A 16,195-nucleotide genomic window follows, 5' to 3' on the forward strand; every position below is an offset into this window, starting at 1 on the left:
TCTCCCTGGCTGAAGCAATATGGCAGTGACAGTCCCCTATCTAATAAACTGTGAACACAGATGGAGGAAAGACACAAAATCCCTTTGCTAAGTAACCTACTGATCAGAGGTTGGAGATGTGAATTGAGTACTGAGTGAAAAATAATACCAATGGCAGGAGATTCACCTCATCATATTTGGAGAACAAAAGGGTAGACACACAGCAGAGTGATTTTTCATTTGATAGATGTTTATACTAAGATGAGAAGAATGGCTCCCTAAAAACTTCTCTTTCCGCTGACTATAAAGGGAGAAGAGATAACTTGCTCAAAAATGGATATCAACAATGAATCTATCGAAGTTAAACAAAAGAAATGCTACTGTTGGAGCAGTGAAGAGAGGTATTAATGAAGTAATGAAGTAAGGGTTTCCTTCAGCCACACAGTCGTAGTACACAGGATTGTTTAAAGAAATGGTCCTCTCTTTGTATCATAATATGTGAGCTTCTCTAGCACAAAACAGGAGAGCTAACATTCATTCAAAAGACAGTCATCAGTCAGAGAATCTCACTGTTAGAGGTTTTTTCTAATAACCTCTTTTTTTGAGGTTATAATTATAAAATGTAATAATTTATAAGAAAAGTTTACTGGAAGCTTTCCACAAAATACATTTCCACAACTATATGCAGATCCCTGAACTTTTTTTCCCCCCACTATATATAGCTTTGCAAAACAACATTTTGTTTTGGATCTTTTCCAAACAAAAGTATTTCAGTTCATTAAAATTATGAAAGTGTTTCTTTTCTCATTTCAACCTTAAAATGCACAGAAAACCCACGGGATTTGTATTTCATGCTCTGATCTCCACATTCACTTTTTTTTAATTGGATTTTTGGACAGGCTGTGTCACCAATGTTGTAACAAAATCTCCTTTGTGATATAGGTTACCATGTACCTGGAGACCAGTACAAGCAAATGAGCTGTAATCAGGGCAGTAGCCTGTCACACTGGGGAGCATGAAGACATTAGAAACCCATCATAGTATATATCACCAGAGGAAGTTTAATATTGAAATAACTCTCACCAGAACATTTCACACTGACTTAACAACCCAATACATTGTGGCACAAGGATAGTAAAGCATTTTCTTCTGACTGAAAGCACAGAATGAAAATCCTTTGGCATTTCCCATTCTTCAGAAACAAACAGTCTTGGACTGGAGTAACAACCCATGAAAACTTCAGAATTTTCTGGCATATAGAAACTTGGCTCCCTGCAGAAGCACTGCAAATTCTTAAAACAGTGGAAATATACTGGAATATTATTTTGAAATTTACTACCTTGAAAGCTGGTATGGTATGGTCTCAAAGATAAAAAGATAAAGCCAAGATCTAGTGTTAGAACACTGACTCAAACCCTTAATGCCTCTGCAAAATGAGTCCTGGATGCAGAAAAGGATGTAGCAGATCTTTGCATTTTCAAGAATAATGTTGACATTTTAAGTCTATTATCAGTATCTTGTTTTTCACATCAGGACCTTATTCCTGAGTCTTCCTTCTCCTTGTACACCAGGAACTGTTGAGTCATATCTGCCTACTTTCTTATTCCTTCTTCTATAAATTCTATTATTATTATTTTCTTAGTGGGAAACAGGAAATTAAAAGTTAAAATATAGACCATATTTTTCAGTGTGGAAAAAGGCAGCAGACAGTCTGAGTGAAAGAGTATAGAAGACCAACTATTCTAGGTAACTGTCCTATTCTACATTATTTTCCCTAATATACACCAAAGGGACTAGTTTACACTAGGGAAAATTAATAATATATACAAACAATGTATTAATAGCATTGCCTGTTTGTATTTCTGCATCAGCAGCTATATTTCTTCACCGACCGTACTGAAAGTGCACTTTATTTGAAAGGTTTCATAACAAAATCAAACAATTCAAGTATTTTCAGAAGGCAATTTATCGTGAAATATGCAACCTTTAAAATTAACTACTAATGCATTTGCAGGATTTATGGATGTGCTGCAGCCATCCTGTACTGTTAATACACTGTAAATCATATTCTGAGTGTTGTATGTTACCACTCACTATCTATAAATTTCTATTAAATTAATTAGCTCACTGGGCTTATTGGTAAGCAGCCTTTAAAAGCAGAGAATTGAAATGTTTTCAAACTGACTTTACATCGTCAGCAGGGAGTCCCAAAGGCACTTTAAGTGTAAAGTATCGTTATTTTGAACATGAAACATCTATGATTAATATATCCATTAATTACAAGAACCAGCTTTCAGAAAATCTGGAGTGTACTGAAAGTAACTTACTGGCAGTCCCTGGAAACCCGGATCACCTTTGACTCCTGGACTCCCAGGAGTCCCAGGCCAGCCATTGCTCCCCTGCTCTCCTTTAGCCCCTTTCAGACCTGGGGGACCTGGTGGCCCTGTTGGACCTGGTAAACCTACAAACCAGAAGAAGTGACTATTTAGTGGTAAAATTCATTCAGAGCAGTATCTGATGAAGGACAAGCTTTCTCAATCTACAGATGGGCAGAATCAAAGTAATTATCATGACAACATTTCAGGAAAACAAGCAGGAGAATCTGTTGCAGTGATGTCCATATGACTCCCCATCCCATCATTTATCAGCCTGTGGCTGACAGAAAATACTTGAGAGTTTTCTGTATGTGTAAAACAGATGGTATGTTCTCAGGTATGAAAGTGGTAGGGACATACTGCAGCTCTTCTCTACTCTCCTCCTTATCCTCTATCACAGACCCATTCACTGTCAAGATAAGGCCACACTGGGCTGTTTTTAAACACATTAACACTCCAGGATATAGGAGCATATAGCTACAGAAGCCTTAAAACAGTAAATAAAGCCCAGAGGGAAACATGGAAATGGGAGGCACTCTTCTCGGCACTAGAAAGACTTCTGGACAAAACCAACTGCCTAAGGACACGAAATCAGCTTGTTCTAGGACATAATGCCAATATGAAGGAGAGCTTTTATCTGACCTGTGAGAAGAGGATATAACAAGTATATGCAATATTTATTATATTATTAATTAATTAATTAGTTGAGCTTTGATTAACAGCAGTACATTAACACCAAAGATAAAAGAATTACCTGGAAGGCCAGGTTGGCCTTGGGGTCCTCTGTCTCCTTTAGGGCCCTCAATTGCACTTCCTGGTAGCCCAGGAAAACCTTGGCTGCCCTTAGGGCCTGGTGGACCAGCATATCCTGGTTCTCCTTTCAGGCCTGGTATCCCTGGACTTCCTGGGGATCCTGGAAAGCCCACATCACCTTTTGCGCCTAAGATTTGAAAAAAAACCCAAACAACCCACAAATAAAACATGATTAGAGAAAGGATCACAATTACTGAAATCTTTTGCCTTATTATCCACTCACAGTAAGCTTTATTCCTTAAGAAAATATTGACCTTGCCTTTATGCATTTGAATAAAAATGCAAAACTTTAGAAAATTGTTTTCCACATTATGACATAAAGTATAAGGAAAAGACTAGTCTGACTGACACCTTTTCTTAGCTAAATTGATCGCTGGCTATTTTAAACCACTCTAAAAATAAACTTTCAGCATCTATCAGTCTTTCCAATAGGAACATAAAGCCCTCAAACCTTTACTCCATTACAATTATTATTGTCATAACTGAGTAATGGATGTTTTCCTTGACTAAGCACAAAAGGACTTGCTCCTGGAGGAAAATGGAATGTTCTTTTTCTAACATCTAGATTCAGACACATAGTACTTACTTTAAGGTTTGTACAAATGGTTAACATTTGCAATTCAGTCCATGATTAAGAAGAGTATAGATTAGCTGCTATAAGTACAATAATAAGAGAAATAAAATTTATAGAGAACAATATCCCTGGCTTTTTACCTAAACAGAATAGGGACTTTAAATCCTGGACTTTCTTTTCAAGTACAATACATTTGGAATACAAATGATGGCAGCTAGATATCTATTTACTCTAAACCCAGATATTTTTAAATGAGCTGTGCTGACAAAATGAGATGGATAAGGTGAGAAAAGTGCTCTTATAATCTAGCATTTCTCGTGCCTTACTGAGCTATGATTAGAAAATCTACTTATTAAGAAAGTTCTCTAATATCAGGCTTTCTCAGTAAATAATGGCTGTTAATTGCTCTAAGATGGTAATTAAAATCCTGGTTTACCACTTCTGATTGTCCAAACAAGTTTCCTGTATTTATAGGAAGAATGAGTGAGGTAAGGCATTGGAATTTCAAGCTATGTAAGTTATTTAAAATCTGCCATGTCGTGTTTATATCATAGATGGGCCAGTTGAATCTTTTTGTTTTCTGGATTTTAAAAACTGAAAAAACTCTTTAATCATACACAATTTCCTTTATCAGTAGCAGTATGATGTTTCTGCAAACAGTTTCTTCTGATTTTGCAGCCCAGTGTCTAGGACATACTTATTTCATCAAATGGAGCATGGTGCATTACAGACACCTTGAACAAACACTAACTCAAGCCAATCATGCTATTTTCACATTGCAGTGTAGTGACACTCTCTGCAAAGACCACAAGTAGTCTTGAAATTGTGATAGCTAGCAAGTCCAGAGTCCAGGTAGTACAATTTTCAGGAAGATCTCATCCAGTCTCTGTTACCTTTTGCACCTCTACACCATGCTCCTGTGCATCGCTTAGACATGCTATAACAAGCTATACAGAATAACAGTTTTAGCAATGAATAAAATAGCATGTGAGCTGCACAACAGACTCAGGTAAAAAAATTACTGCAGTATCCTGGCCATGAAACTATTATCTTTAGCTGTCTGGTGCAGAAAGCCTCACTAGACTTTGATACTTGCAAAATTAGTACAAAACAAGGAATACTCGGAGTCAAAAGCACAGCACACAAATACATGAGTTATTTATATTACCTCATCACAGCACAGCTTGCAGTAAATTCCACACTATGAATAATTACCTATTTTAGGGCATAGCTAACTCATGTCCAAGATGCTGCCACTGCGACAGAAAGTATTTAAACCTCTCAGAGTTTCTGCCTGCTCTGAAAAGGTACAGCATGTGAAAGAATGAAGTAGAAAGTATGTCTGAATTACAGAAGTATGTTTATATTATGTTGTGAGGGAGGTTTGTTACTTGTTTAAAGAACTGTTTTACCTTTATCTCCCTTTGCACCAGGAAATCCTGGAAGTCCTCTACCTGGAACACCTGTAATAGAGAAGCAGAAAAAAATTCAAAGGTGGGATAGACTTAAATTTAACGTGTAATGAACAAAAATTTATTAAGCAAGTATAAAATCTAAATAAGTGGTTTATGCAAAAGTTTTTCAGTGCAAAGACTTTGTTATTACTGGCGTTATATCTAGGAAAATGGGTCCTGCATGACTAAAAACCCTACCATAAGAAAAGGCAAGCCTGCTCCATTATTTCACAGCAAAGTTGCAGACTGAAATTAATTCGTAAACATACCAATTCTTTGAGGTATTGCCAGCTTCTGTGAAATAAATTCTTACAAGATTACACTGATTAAACACAGTTGCTCATCTAAATGATCACATTTACAATGATGGATGATAGTAACTTGCAAGACAGCATACTAACTTTGTTTTTTAAGGTTCCATTCAAAGTACCTAAAACCCAGCACACCCCTCTACCAGCTACTCTTGTGCAGCCTGTCTCAGTGTATTTTTGAACCCCATAAACTTAACACGACAGTCACAGTACCTTGTTCACCCTTTGCACCAGCTGCACCTGGAATCCCATCATAACCTGGCTCACCCTTCTGTCCAATGGAACCAGCAGGACCTGGAAGGCCAGGTTCACCTGAAAAAAAAATCCCATTTTTATTTCACTTTCATCAGACTTTCTATTACATCTTTTATTCCCCTAAAGAAAAGCTTCACTTATTCTTTTGCTCCCACAGAGACCAAGCAGAAGCCGCATGATGATTTCATTGTGACTTTTCTTTGAGGTTACTTCTGAATTAAATCAGTGCAAAACAGGTCTCAAGTATTACCAATTTTGACATAGCTAATTATAATGGATTTCAGTGAGTTTAAAGTGCAGGAACTCCAGCAAAGACTTTTGAATGGCACAGCCCATTATCCAATGAGATGATGTGTCCTGCAGCCAGTAAACTAAGAACATAAGACTCCAAGTTCAAAAATGTTGTTATTTTCATAACAGCAATGGGCTGATTCCTCTTTAACATCTGTTGAATGATGTTAGTGTGGTGATTGAGGTTTAGGCACATAGATCAACTTTATTTTTTTTAAATTAACTCAGAAACAAGAGAAATAATGGCTATAGCAACAACCAGTGTTGTGGAAGGTGGTAAAATGGCTTCTACAAACAGTGTAAAAGAAGTATTAGTCCCAACTATGCTGACTCAGATTTAGCTGGGAAACAGAGCTGTCTTATTTCGCTTATGAAATGAACAACTGTAGCAGGAAATAGCTGAGCTAAAACAAACGTAGGATGCCACCGTATTTGTTTAGCCACTACCTGGAGGTGAACAATAATTTAAGTAGTGTTTTATATTTCTTTTTTACCTGGTTCTCCTTTTAAGCCTGGAATGCCAGCTAAACCAGGAAGTCCTTTTTCACCCTTTTCTCCATGGCGGCCTGGGCTTCCTACAGAGAGGAAGAAAACATGGGTTTATATGCAGGATATTTTGTATAAGTTTCACATTAATTTTTCATGGCAATTTATGTTTTATTAAAGCATAAAGACTTGCCTGGAAATCCTGCTATGCCAGGGGATCCTTTGGGACCTGGGGCACCCGGCATTCCAGGAATTCCTGTACTACCCTTTTCACCCTTGTCTCCAGATAAACCTGGACTACCTGTTCTTCCTGGTTCTCCCTAGAAGAAGCAACACATGTTAAAAAATCCACACATTGATTATGAATCAGTTTTTTCTGTTAGCAATGGTATATGTCACCCCTCTGAATCATCAGACGTATAACGCATTTTTTTTCCAATTATAAATAAAGTAATTTAGGATTAAGTTTGGCATGAGATTCCACTATCAGAATTACTGACTTTTATAGCAACTGCCTAATACATACATATTACTCATGAAAATGAACAGTTTTCTATGAATTTTCATGACAGTTTTTACAAAGTCTCTTCCAAATTAGCCTCTTGACTTGTTGTCCTGGGTTCAGTTCAAAACATTCTTTAAGTCTTCAGCAAGTTTGCTATCAGATTAGTTTTATTTTTACAATTATTACTTATAATTTCATTATTAGTGCCATTGTATAGCTAGGAGAAAGAATGTGAAAAAAATGAGAATCCTATTAGAACAGTATTATATTAACTTTAGAGACAGTATTAATACAGTTCTCTCTTCAGTAATATCTAACCATTTTAGAGTTCTTTTCAGCTTCCCAGTATTTTTGTCGAAGTACAGAAATACTATTTCAGTGTGATTATTTGCTCTGTTTCTAAAAAGCCCTTTTGACTTTATTTACTTAACATTTTTGAAAAGTTCTTCCCCTCACTCACATTTCTAGCACTGTAAATTAGCCTATTCCGAAGAGAAAGAATAAGTAAGAATCTTGGAGACAGTGGTCCCATCAAACAGAATGCACCTAAAGCTGCACATATGTACACCTTTCAAGTTTCTCATCAGGTATTTAAAGAAGCACATCCGAAAATACAATAAAATAGCTTAAATACAATAAAATAGCTTAAATAAGCACATCCAAAACCACAATAAAATAGCTTAAAGAAAATACAATAAAATAGCATCTTTTCAAATAAGGTATTTGGTAGAGACAGATTATTAAATCCTTAGGGGTATAAATACCTTTTCACCAGGAGACCCTGGAAAGCCAATTCCAGGAAAACCTGGTGCTCCTTTGTCTCCTTTTTCACCTTTTTGCCCAGGGAACCCTGGTGTGCCTGGTGAACCTGGTACTCCTGGCAGACCCTTTTCTCCAGGTGTACCTAGTAAGAGAAAAGGAAGAATGGGTATATCAGAACTAGTGGCACCTTAGCAGTGCTGACAATGATTTTTCAGTGTTACCTTAGCTATTCAGAGGTAGAAAATCAATGTAACTCACTAAAAATAGGTAGTAAATGAACTTTTGAGATTCACTCAGTAAATGGGACTTTTTACGGGAAAATAAGCTCTCCTCATAAGAGGTCATAATCTTGGATTCAGAGTAAATAGAGCTCTTGCTAAAAGTAAGATTTGAATAAAACTTTATGTTTGAAGAATTTCTAACAGGCCAACAGTGACAAAGGGACTCTGCTGTAGCAAATTTTTCTGTCCCGCTTTACCATTTCAGTCTTCCACCTTTGATTTCCTAAATATCTAGGCACAAGGCCATCTGAATAGAGACAAGGTTTCCATGATGAGATACAGGTTCTTCTCCATTCTGTTCTCCACCAATCCCCTTCACAATGACCCAGACCACTACAGTTTGTAGTTAAAAGGCAGTACACAGCAACACATCAAACATTTTAGAAGGTGGTAAATACACAAGAAGCTTAATGCAGTTCACATACTAGCAGAGACAGAGACATCAAAAACAGGTATCACTTGGAAAACTGCCTGCCAGAAACAAACACACAAATCCTACAAATCCAGCTAAATGATTCTCATGTAGAAATTTAGGAAACCATCCTATTATTTGTATATCACAATAGGATTGAAAAAGCAGTGTCCCAAAAGTCTAAAGTTCAGACACTGCAAACAGTGCAACCATTTAGTAGGTCTACTCCAACAAATATCCTATACAGGTCTCATAATGTTCTATATTAATTTGTGTAAAACAATAGCAGGAAATTCCCAGCAGTCAGTACCTGGCAAACCCATTTCACCAACCGATCCTTTTTGTCCTGGAACTCCTGGATCCCCTGGGAATCCTGGGGGGCCCTGATCACCTTTTGGTCCTGCGGACGGCAGAGAAATTAAAAGTCCCATTAATTAATGAGGTTTCAAATACCTGATGAACAGTCTCTCCGTTGCTAGCTTCAGACATACCTGGCTGTCCTGGAGTACCAGGTTCACCATCTTTCCCTGGAATTCCTGGTTCTCCATAGTCCCCACGTAACCCTTTTTCTCCTGTTGGTCCATGGTCCCCTGGACACCAAGAAAGCAAACACAGTAAGATGAGCTCTATTCAGTGAAAACCTACTATAATGCCATATATTAGTCCTTCCAGTTATTTTTTGATCACTGTTGCTTCTTTCTGCTGAATAAGGAAATGTCTGAATTCAAGCTTAACATGCTGTATGGTAAAGTCATAGTTGAGTAAAACACAACTTTCCAGTTACTAAACCAGTGTTGAGGAAAGGCAGTAAACGATTACAATTTTATAGGTGTCTGTGCAAGTTACGCCTTTAAATGAAATTGCAACTGAACATGTGTTTTAGATTAATGAGTTACTTTAGAAGTGCCAGACTCAGGTGTTAACAGAAATTACTGATTTGACTGTTCTGCTGTCGAAAAAGGTACATGTAAACAACCACTTCAGAGCCAGAAATCTGCTGTTCCCTCAGTTCTATCTAATGTTAAAGCATCTTCATCATTCCAGAAAGCTTCATCTCTTATTTTGTAGTGTGCCTCTTATCTGGGTTAAAGGTCCATGCTTTTTGGTCATAATCCTTTCTGTTAGTGTCATGTATAGGTAGAGGGCAATAGGTTACTGAAAATAGTTCATTGAATATTTTTAAGGAAGCAGATTTAATTCAAAAGGTCCCAAGATGTCCAAAACTTTTTTTTTCCATTAAACATCACTGATCATTTTCCATAAAAATACTGTGTCTTTTCTGCACAGTTAGTATTTTAGAAGCTTTTTAAAGCATTACTGTGATATTCATGCCTAGAGAGATGAAGGCAGATCATAAAATTATAAAGAACAACTAGATTATTCTTCTCTACTAGTACTAAATATCTTTGGGTTGAAGAAGATGAGATGGGCAGAATAACAGCAGAAATAGAAGGCTGGGATCTGCTTGGAACCTAAACTTCCAGGCTGCATGAGCCAGGCTAATCTCTAGACATTGTGTGGCCAGGAAAAGGTACAGCATAGACGTTAGTAAGCATTCATTATTAGTGCTGGAGAGATTAAGTTAGAAATCCAAGAAATCAAGCATTCAAATTTCTCAGCAAAGGCTTCTTTATATGCATGTAATCGGTGCGCCTAATTTGGATTTCTGAAAAGAAAATAAAACTAATTATCAATCAGTCAACTTCAGCAGTAGATAAGAAAGTAATGAAAAACAACCTACATGGATTTGGTTTAAAGCTTTTCATACAACCATATATATCAAGATCAGGAACAAATGAGAAAATTAACCTAGGTGAAATCTTTATAGGCTGGAAGACTCATCAAAGACTCTTAGAGGCTGCACCTTCGCTTAGAGACAGATGCAGTCCACACTTGCTCCTGTCCTCCCTTGCAGTCCAAGGGTGTCCAAGCTGGGAGTCACTTCCTATCGACATACCTAGGCTTTTCTGAGACTCAACCAGGACACATGAGCCCAGGTCTCATTCTGACAAGTAGTCAGGACATAGTCATAAAAAGTACATTGCTTAGGAAACCATCCTGTTCCCACAGTTCAGACCTAACACAGCACAGTTATTGGTGAATCACTGCCAGACTGAAAAGGAGTCTCAGGTGCTTTGTCCTGGGCCCAATGGAGGATAAATTGATGAAACATACAGATGACACTAAACTGGAAAGCCTTGAAAAGAGGACAGAATTAGACTGCAGAACAGTTGGAGTAAAAGTTGAAATCAACATAATGAAATTCAAAAAAATGCAATACACCACATACATGATAAGAAGCTAAAAGCATGCATCGAAATAAAAAACAATTGTATAGGCACCAGTCCAGAAGTAAAGGACTAAAGATTATAACTAATCATGAACTGAGTTTGCTGTTGTTTCAAGAAAGGGAAATTTAATTCTAGCATGACCCAAATTGAAGTACTTCACTTGTTTCAGCAAAGTGCACACTAACAAGTATGCAACCAAACTGGGGAGAAGTCAGAAAGGGTGACAAGAATGATAATGATTTCAGAAAACATGAATTATAATGAAAGGCTGAAGGATCTGGTTGAGGAAAATGAAAAACTACATGATCTCAGCAGCAACCTTCTAAGCCCTGCACTTCTATTTTAACTAAATACTTATAATTTATTTAAAAACTCTTACAGAATTTTTTTAATAAAAAGCAAAACACAACATAAAGGGGGCAAATAATAAAAATATATAAAATACACACTATTTTTAATTCAAAAGGAAAAACAAAAGAGAAAATTATCTTAAACAACTAAATTTTCATGCAATGCTGAAAATAAAAGTCCAAGAAGAATGCATTGTCTAAAAACCCCTAATATCTTTACCATCATTAAGTTTCTAAATAGAAAGTTGTTTGTCTTTCTCCTGCATATTTCCAGATGTTTCTAAAGTGATATAAGTTGATCTTTTGGTATTGATGGCATACAATGTGTCTTCTCTGAAACTTCTTGAGGTCACAAAAAACACATGTGCCAAAAAAGGCAATCCACTTTTTCTTACAGTACCAGTTGGTCTTCACGGCCACAACAGCATTTCTAATATATGTTTACATGAAAGACAGTTTTTCTCTTCTGATAAGCTCTAGTTTCTACTTTTAAAATTTCCTCTATTTTGAGAGTATTCAGATGAAAGAGGTAAAATGGAATTTAGAAGGGCCAATGGAACTTCTTCCATCCAACCAAAACCCTTTTTCTGTCTGCGATTAATCTTCATTTTTATGGAGTTGAAAGATACCAGAAACGTATCTGCATTTGCTGTGTGAAATACTTTACTCTTATTTAAAAAACTAAGATACAACTGAACTCAAAGCATTGTTGCTTAACAGTATATAGTGTTGATTACACTTATCCACAGTTAGAAACTAAAGTTACCTTTTTCTCCTTGATCTCCCTTTTGGCCTTTGAGACTAACCATATCCATGGTGTCCATTGTTCCAGGTTTTCCTGGGAGACCGGCTTCTCCTTTATCTCCTTTGACACCAGGATCACCCTGTGGTCCAACTACACCTTTGAAACCTTGGCTACCTATAAAGAGATAGCACAGAATATTATAGTGGCATATAATCTTCTGATTAATAAAATATTCAGTAAACATGAACAAATGAAATTAGCTATTAATTCAGATTTTAAGCACTGAATACCATGCTTTGGAATATCTCATTTATCTAATATCAAGACTTTTATACCAGGACTTCACAACAGCTCTGTCAAAAAGTTGACATATTTTTTCCTGCCTCACAGTCATTAATTTTAGACTCTGAAAACAACAAGGGTAGAAGTTTAGCAGTAATGCAGTCTTCCAGTACCTAAATGAGTCCTACAGGAAATCTGGAGAGGAACATTTTACAAAGGCATGTACTGACAGGATGGGGGAAATGGCTTTAAGTTGAGAGAGGGGAGATTTAGATTAGACATTAGGAAAAAATTCTTCACTACAAGGGTGGTGAGGCACTGGCACAGGTTGCCGAGAGAAGACGTGGCTGCCCCATCCCTGGAAGTATTCAAGGCCAGGCTGGACAGGGGTTTGACTAACCTGGTCTAGTGGAAGGTGTTCCTGCCTGTGGCAGAGGGGTTGGAGCTGGATGATCTTTAAGGTCCCTTCCAACCCAAACTATTCTGTGATTATTTGAAGAATTTTAATACGACTTTCCTTCTGGCTTTTTATAATTTCAAATACAGTGCTTTCCTTGGAGTAATATCTGTAGCACCTAGCAAACCCTTACATTGTTGAAGAATGAATCAAAAATCATGGCTCAATGCTAAAATACATGACTGCTGCTAGGATATGGCTTTCTAAATTACACTATTTCTAACTTACAGGGAAGTTACTTGATGTAAAACATTCCTTAGGCCAAGCATACTCAATTTGGTGATTTCCAGACTTGCCTTCTGCCAAGAAAATTGGATTTTACAGATTTGATTTTTATAAAATCTCTCCTACCTTTTTCACCAGGCAACCCTCGATCTCCAACTGGTCCTGGAGTTCCCGGCAATCCAGGAGTTCCCATAACTCCCATTTCTCCTTTGGCTCCTGAAACCAAAGTGAAAGTGTGAATAACAGAAACAAAGCAAGCAGTGTAAAGAAATACGCAAAACAGAATCATTTACTCTCTACCATATTAGGAATTGCACTACTTAAGGAAAAATAGGACAAAGATGATTTAAAACAGCCTGATAGAGAAAACAACAGTAAAAAATAGTGTTATGAAAACCAGAATAAAACTGTAATTTTTTTTTGATAGATTCTTAAAACTCCCTATTACAGTAAATAATGCTGTCATTAAGAAAGGCATTATTAAAACCCCATTCTGTCACTGAAACCATACAGAATAATCCTCTTTCATTATTACAGGCTAACAGCTAGTCCCTGCAAGTCACTGGATTTGACCCACCAAAGGACTTGAATAGCAGTTCAATTACACGTGCAACAGAGCTGCTTTACTGACGCAAGCCTGTATGCTTTCCCAGGCTTGGGCTCTTTGATGGATCAATTCCTGACTGAGTGAAAGGCCATGATCCCGAAACTTAATAAAAGAGTAGTCAAAGATGATGGTTTCTGAGGGAAAAGTTGTTTACCTGCTGATCCTTTCAGTCCAGTGGCCCCCTGTGGACCTGGCAGGCCGGGTAATCCCACAGACCCTGGTACTCCAGGCTGGCCTGGGCTACCTTTATCCCCTTTTGGTCCTGGCATATCTAGACCTGGGATACCAGGGAAGCCCCTTTCTCCTTTTATTCCAGGAAAACCTAGGAAAAAAAAGCAGATACAGGATTAGTCCTTAATAGAGCATGGTGAACACGGTTAACAAGAATATCTGATAATGTCCACCTGTGGTTCAGGAATTACATAGCATGAAGAATGAAGACCCAAAGGCAGACAGTGGAAATATTCCTCGTTTTCTAACTGTATATATATTATCTACCAATTATGTGAGGATAACAAACAAATTGGCAGGCATTTCCTGGAGGCCTTGCCCTGTGTTTTGGACCAGACAGAGGCAGCCCACCAACATTCCCTTCCGTGCACCCCCACCAACTTCATACCACAAAACAGTTCACAAGCAATGCTTTTACCAACACCAATATCTACTCATACCAAAAGTCTACTCCTAAGCAGAGTATTTTCCTCTCACCTGGTGGTCCCTGTGGTCCTGGCTGCCCAGCAGGTCCCGGCGATCCCTGCGGGCCCAGCCCCGGTGCGCCCGGAGGGCCCTGCAACCCTTGCAGTCCTGGGAGGCCAGGGTCACCTATGGGGAGACAGAGACAGAGGACAAGTGTCCTCTGACATCATTTGAAATCTTTGTGCTGAAGATGCTAGACAAGGTGTTTGGAACTACTTGGCCAGCAGGGCATCATTTGAGCCTATAATGCCTCCTTGTCTCTGCTTGGAGGAAGGGCTGCTCTCTGCTGCTGCCACTTGTTAGTGGTGGTTGGTAGGAGAAAATAAGGAGAAGAAAAAAGGGCAGATACCAGCAGGGTATCTCAGTGGTGAATAGGCTTTTTGCTGCATCTATGAGGGGGTAACTTTAAAAGAAATACAAATACAGATCTGAACATATTTCTGGCAATGTTACCTCTGAATCCTTGCTGTCCAGGTATGCCTGGAAAGCCTTGCTCGCCACGTAAACCAGGCAGTCCTGGACTTCCCTTTTCTCCAGGGATGCCAGCTGGGCCTGGGGGGCCTGGCAATCCCTTAGGGCCAGGGATACCTACACCAGGTTCACCCTAGTCAAAGAAACAGAACACATTAGGAATCAACACATCAAAACCAAGAATTCATTCACTGACTATTTAAATCACTCAGAGGCTATTAAACCACTATACATGACTTCAGGGGAGAGCTGTAAGCCCCTTAGTATTAATGTCAAGCATTCATCCATCTACTCTATTCCTTTGTGTGCATAGTAGGAAACGTAAGAAGGACAGTTTGGCCAGCTTTGGGTTGTTTTTTTTTTAAGAGCAGGATCTTTACACCCATTCTTTTTAGCACGGACACTCACAAATATAAGTACCAGTAGCTGACACCTACTTTTTGACCTTGTAAACCTGGTACACCTGGCAAGCCATCCAGGCCAGGGGTTCCTGGAGTCCCCGGAAGACCAGGCGAGCCAGGCTGACCTTGGAAACCTATAAAACAAAACAAACCAAAACTCACATCATTACTGTCTCTGCCTGTAAGTGTCCTCTGCTGTTTCTTCAAGCCTCTAAGGGAACTACTCACATCCTCCATTCACTCAACACCAGTATATGCTCAATAAACTGAGATGAAGCTTCTCTTCCAGGCTTGGGGAGTGGAAAATACAGCTTTTAGGCTAAGCCCCAGGAAAGGCAATAGGTAGAGCTGAATTCAAGAAAGGGTCCTTGAAAGAAATGTGTTTGATATGCCATGCCTTTCTTGCTGGCATCAAAGACCATTCAGCAATCCCTTTCCAGATGCAACAGGCCTCTTCTGTTCAGACTCATTCCACACCAATCTTGGAAGAACTGGAGGTGCTCACAGGTAAAAATTTGCTTTTTCTCCTTATTATGTCTTCCTGATCCTCCCAGTTCATTGGTGTGTGGTGTCAAATAAATGAAATAATAATGAAGACAAACAAGAACTTTGGGGATTTAGGTGGCTCCTGAAAGCTCAGTCATAGAATCATAGAATAGTTAGGGTTGGAAAAGACATAAAGATCATCTAGCTCCAAGCCCCCTGCCATGGGCAGGGACAACACACACTTAATCACGTTACCCAAGACTCTGTCACACTAAAACCATGTCACCCAGTCATCCAGTTTTAAATTAGTAACAGTACTATTAAGTACATCTCCCCAAAATACAAAACATTTAGACTCTAAGCTATATGCATACTCCGACAATGGCCATGCAGGGAAGATTAAAATTATGCTGAACAAGATGATATTCTAACCAAACCACTCTCAGCCACCTGGGACACAGCAGAGTTATCTCTGGCCCAAAAATGTTATAGTTATATCACCATGTTTTTTTGACCAACCATACATGGTGCTTCATTCCTCAGAAAGGTCATCTCATCTCTCAGCAACCTCAGTTGCTGCAAGGTAAGATGTTGCACTATATCACTTTCTATTCTGGAAGTAGCCTTGATACTGTATCTGCACATTACTGCACACAGCAAAGCAAGTGTGTGTTGAAAGTATGCTT

General features: G+C 38.3%; 1 protein-coding gene across 2 annotated transcripts in view; it reads right to left on the bottom strand.

Annotated features, from left to right (window-relative positions):
- Positions 1–16,195, bottom strand: part of COL4A1 (collagen type IV alpha 1 chain) — a 123,278-nt gene that overhangs the window by 16,279 nt on the left and 90,804 nt on the right. Inside the window, exons 29-43 of one of the 2 annotated variants that reach the window (XM_034060207.1) lie at positions 15,060–15,157; positions 14,605–14,755; positions 14,164–14,277; positions 13,610–13,777; positions 12,975–13,064; positions 11,906–12,058; positions 8,990–9,088; positions 8,809–8,898; positions 7,808–7,947; positions 6,732–6,858; positions 6,547–6,627; positions 5,720–5,818; positions 5,154–5,204; positions 3,109–3,294; positions 2,307–2,440 (exon numbers count right to left, since the gene is read on the bottom strand). In XM_034060207.1, the coding sequence (XP_033916098.1) occupies positions 2,307–2,440; positions 3,109–3,294; positions 5,154–5,204; positions 5,720–5,818; positions 6,547–6,627; positions 6,732–6,858; positions 7,808–7,947; positions 8,809–8,898; positions 8,990–9,088; positions 11,906–12,058; positions 12,975–13,064; positions 13,610–13,777; positions 14,164–14,277; positions 14,605–14,755; positions 15,060–15,157 (1,781 nt within the window). The remainder of the gene's footprint in view (positions 1–2,306; positions 2,441–3,108; positions 3,295–5,153; positions 5,205–5,719; positions 5,819–6,546; positions 6,628–6,731; positions 6,859–7,807; positions 7,948–8,808; positions 8,899–8,989; positions 9,089–11,905; positions 12,059–12,974; positions 13,065–13,609; positions 13,778–14,163; positions 14,278–14,604; positions 14,756–15,059; positions 15,158–16,195) is intronic. The other variant, XM_031045573.2, reaches the window with a different exon arrangement.

Source organism: Melopsittacus undulatus, chromosome 2 (assembly GCF_012275295.1).
Source record: "Melopsittacus undulatus isolate bMelUnd1 chromosome 2, bMelUnd1.mat.Z, whole genome shotgun sequence".
In the NCBI taxonomy this organism is placed as follows: Eukaryota; Metazoa; Chordata; class Aves; order Psittaciformes; family Psittaculidae; genus Melopsittacus; species Melopsittacus undulatus.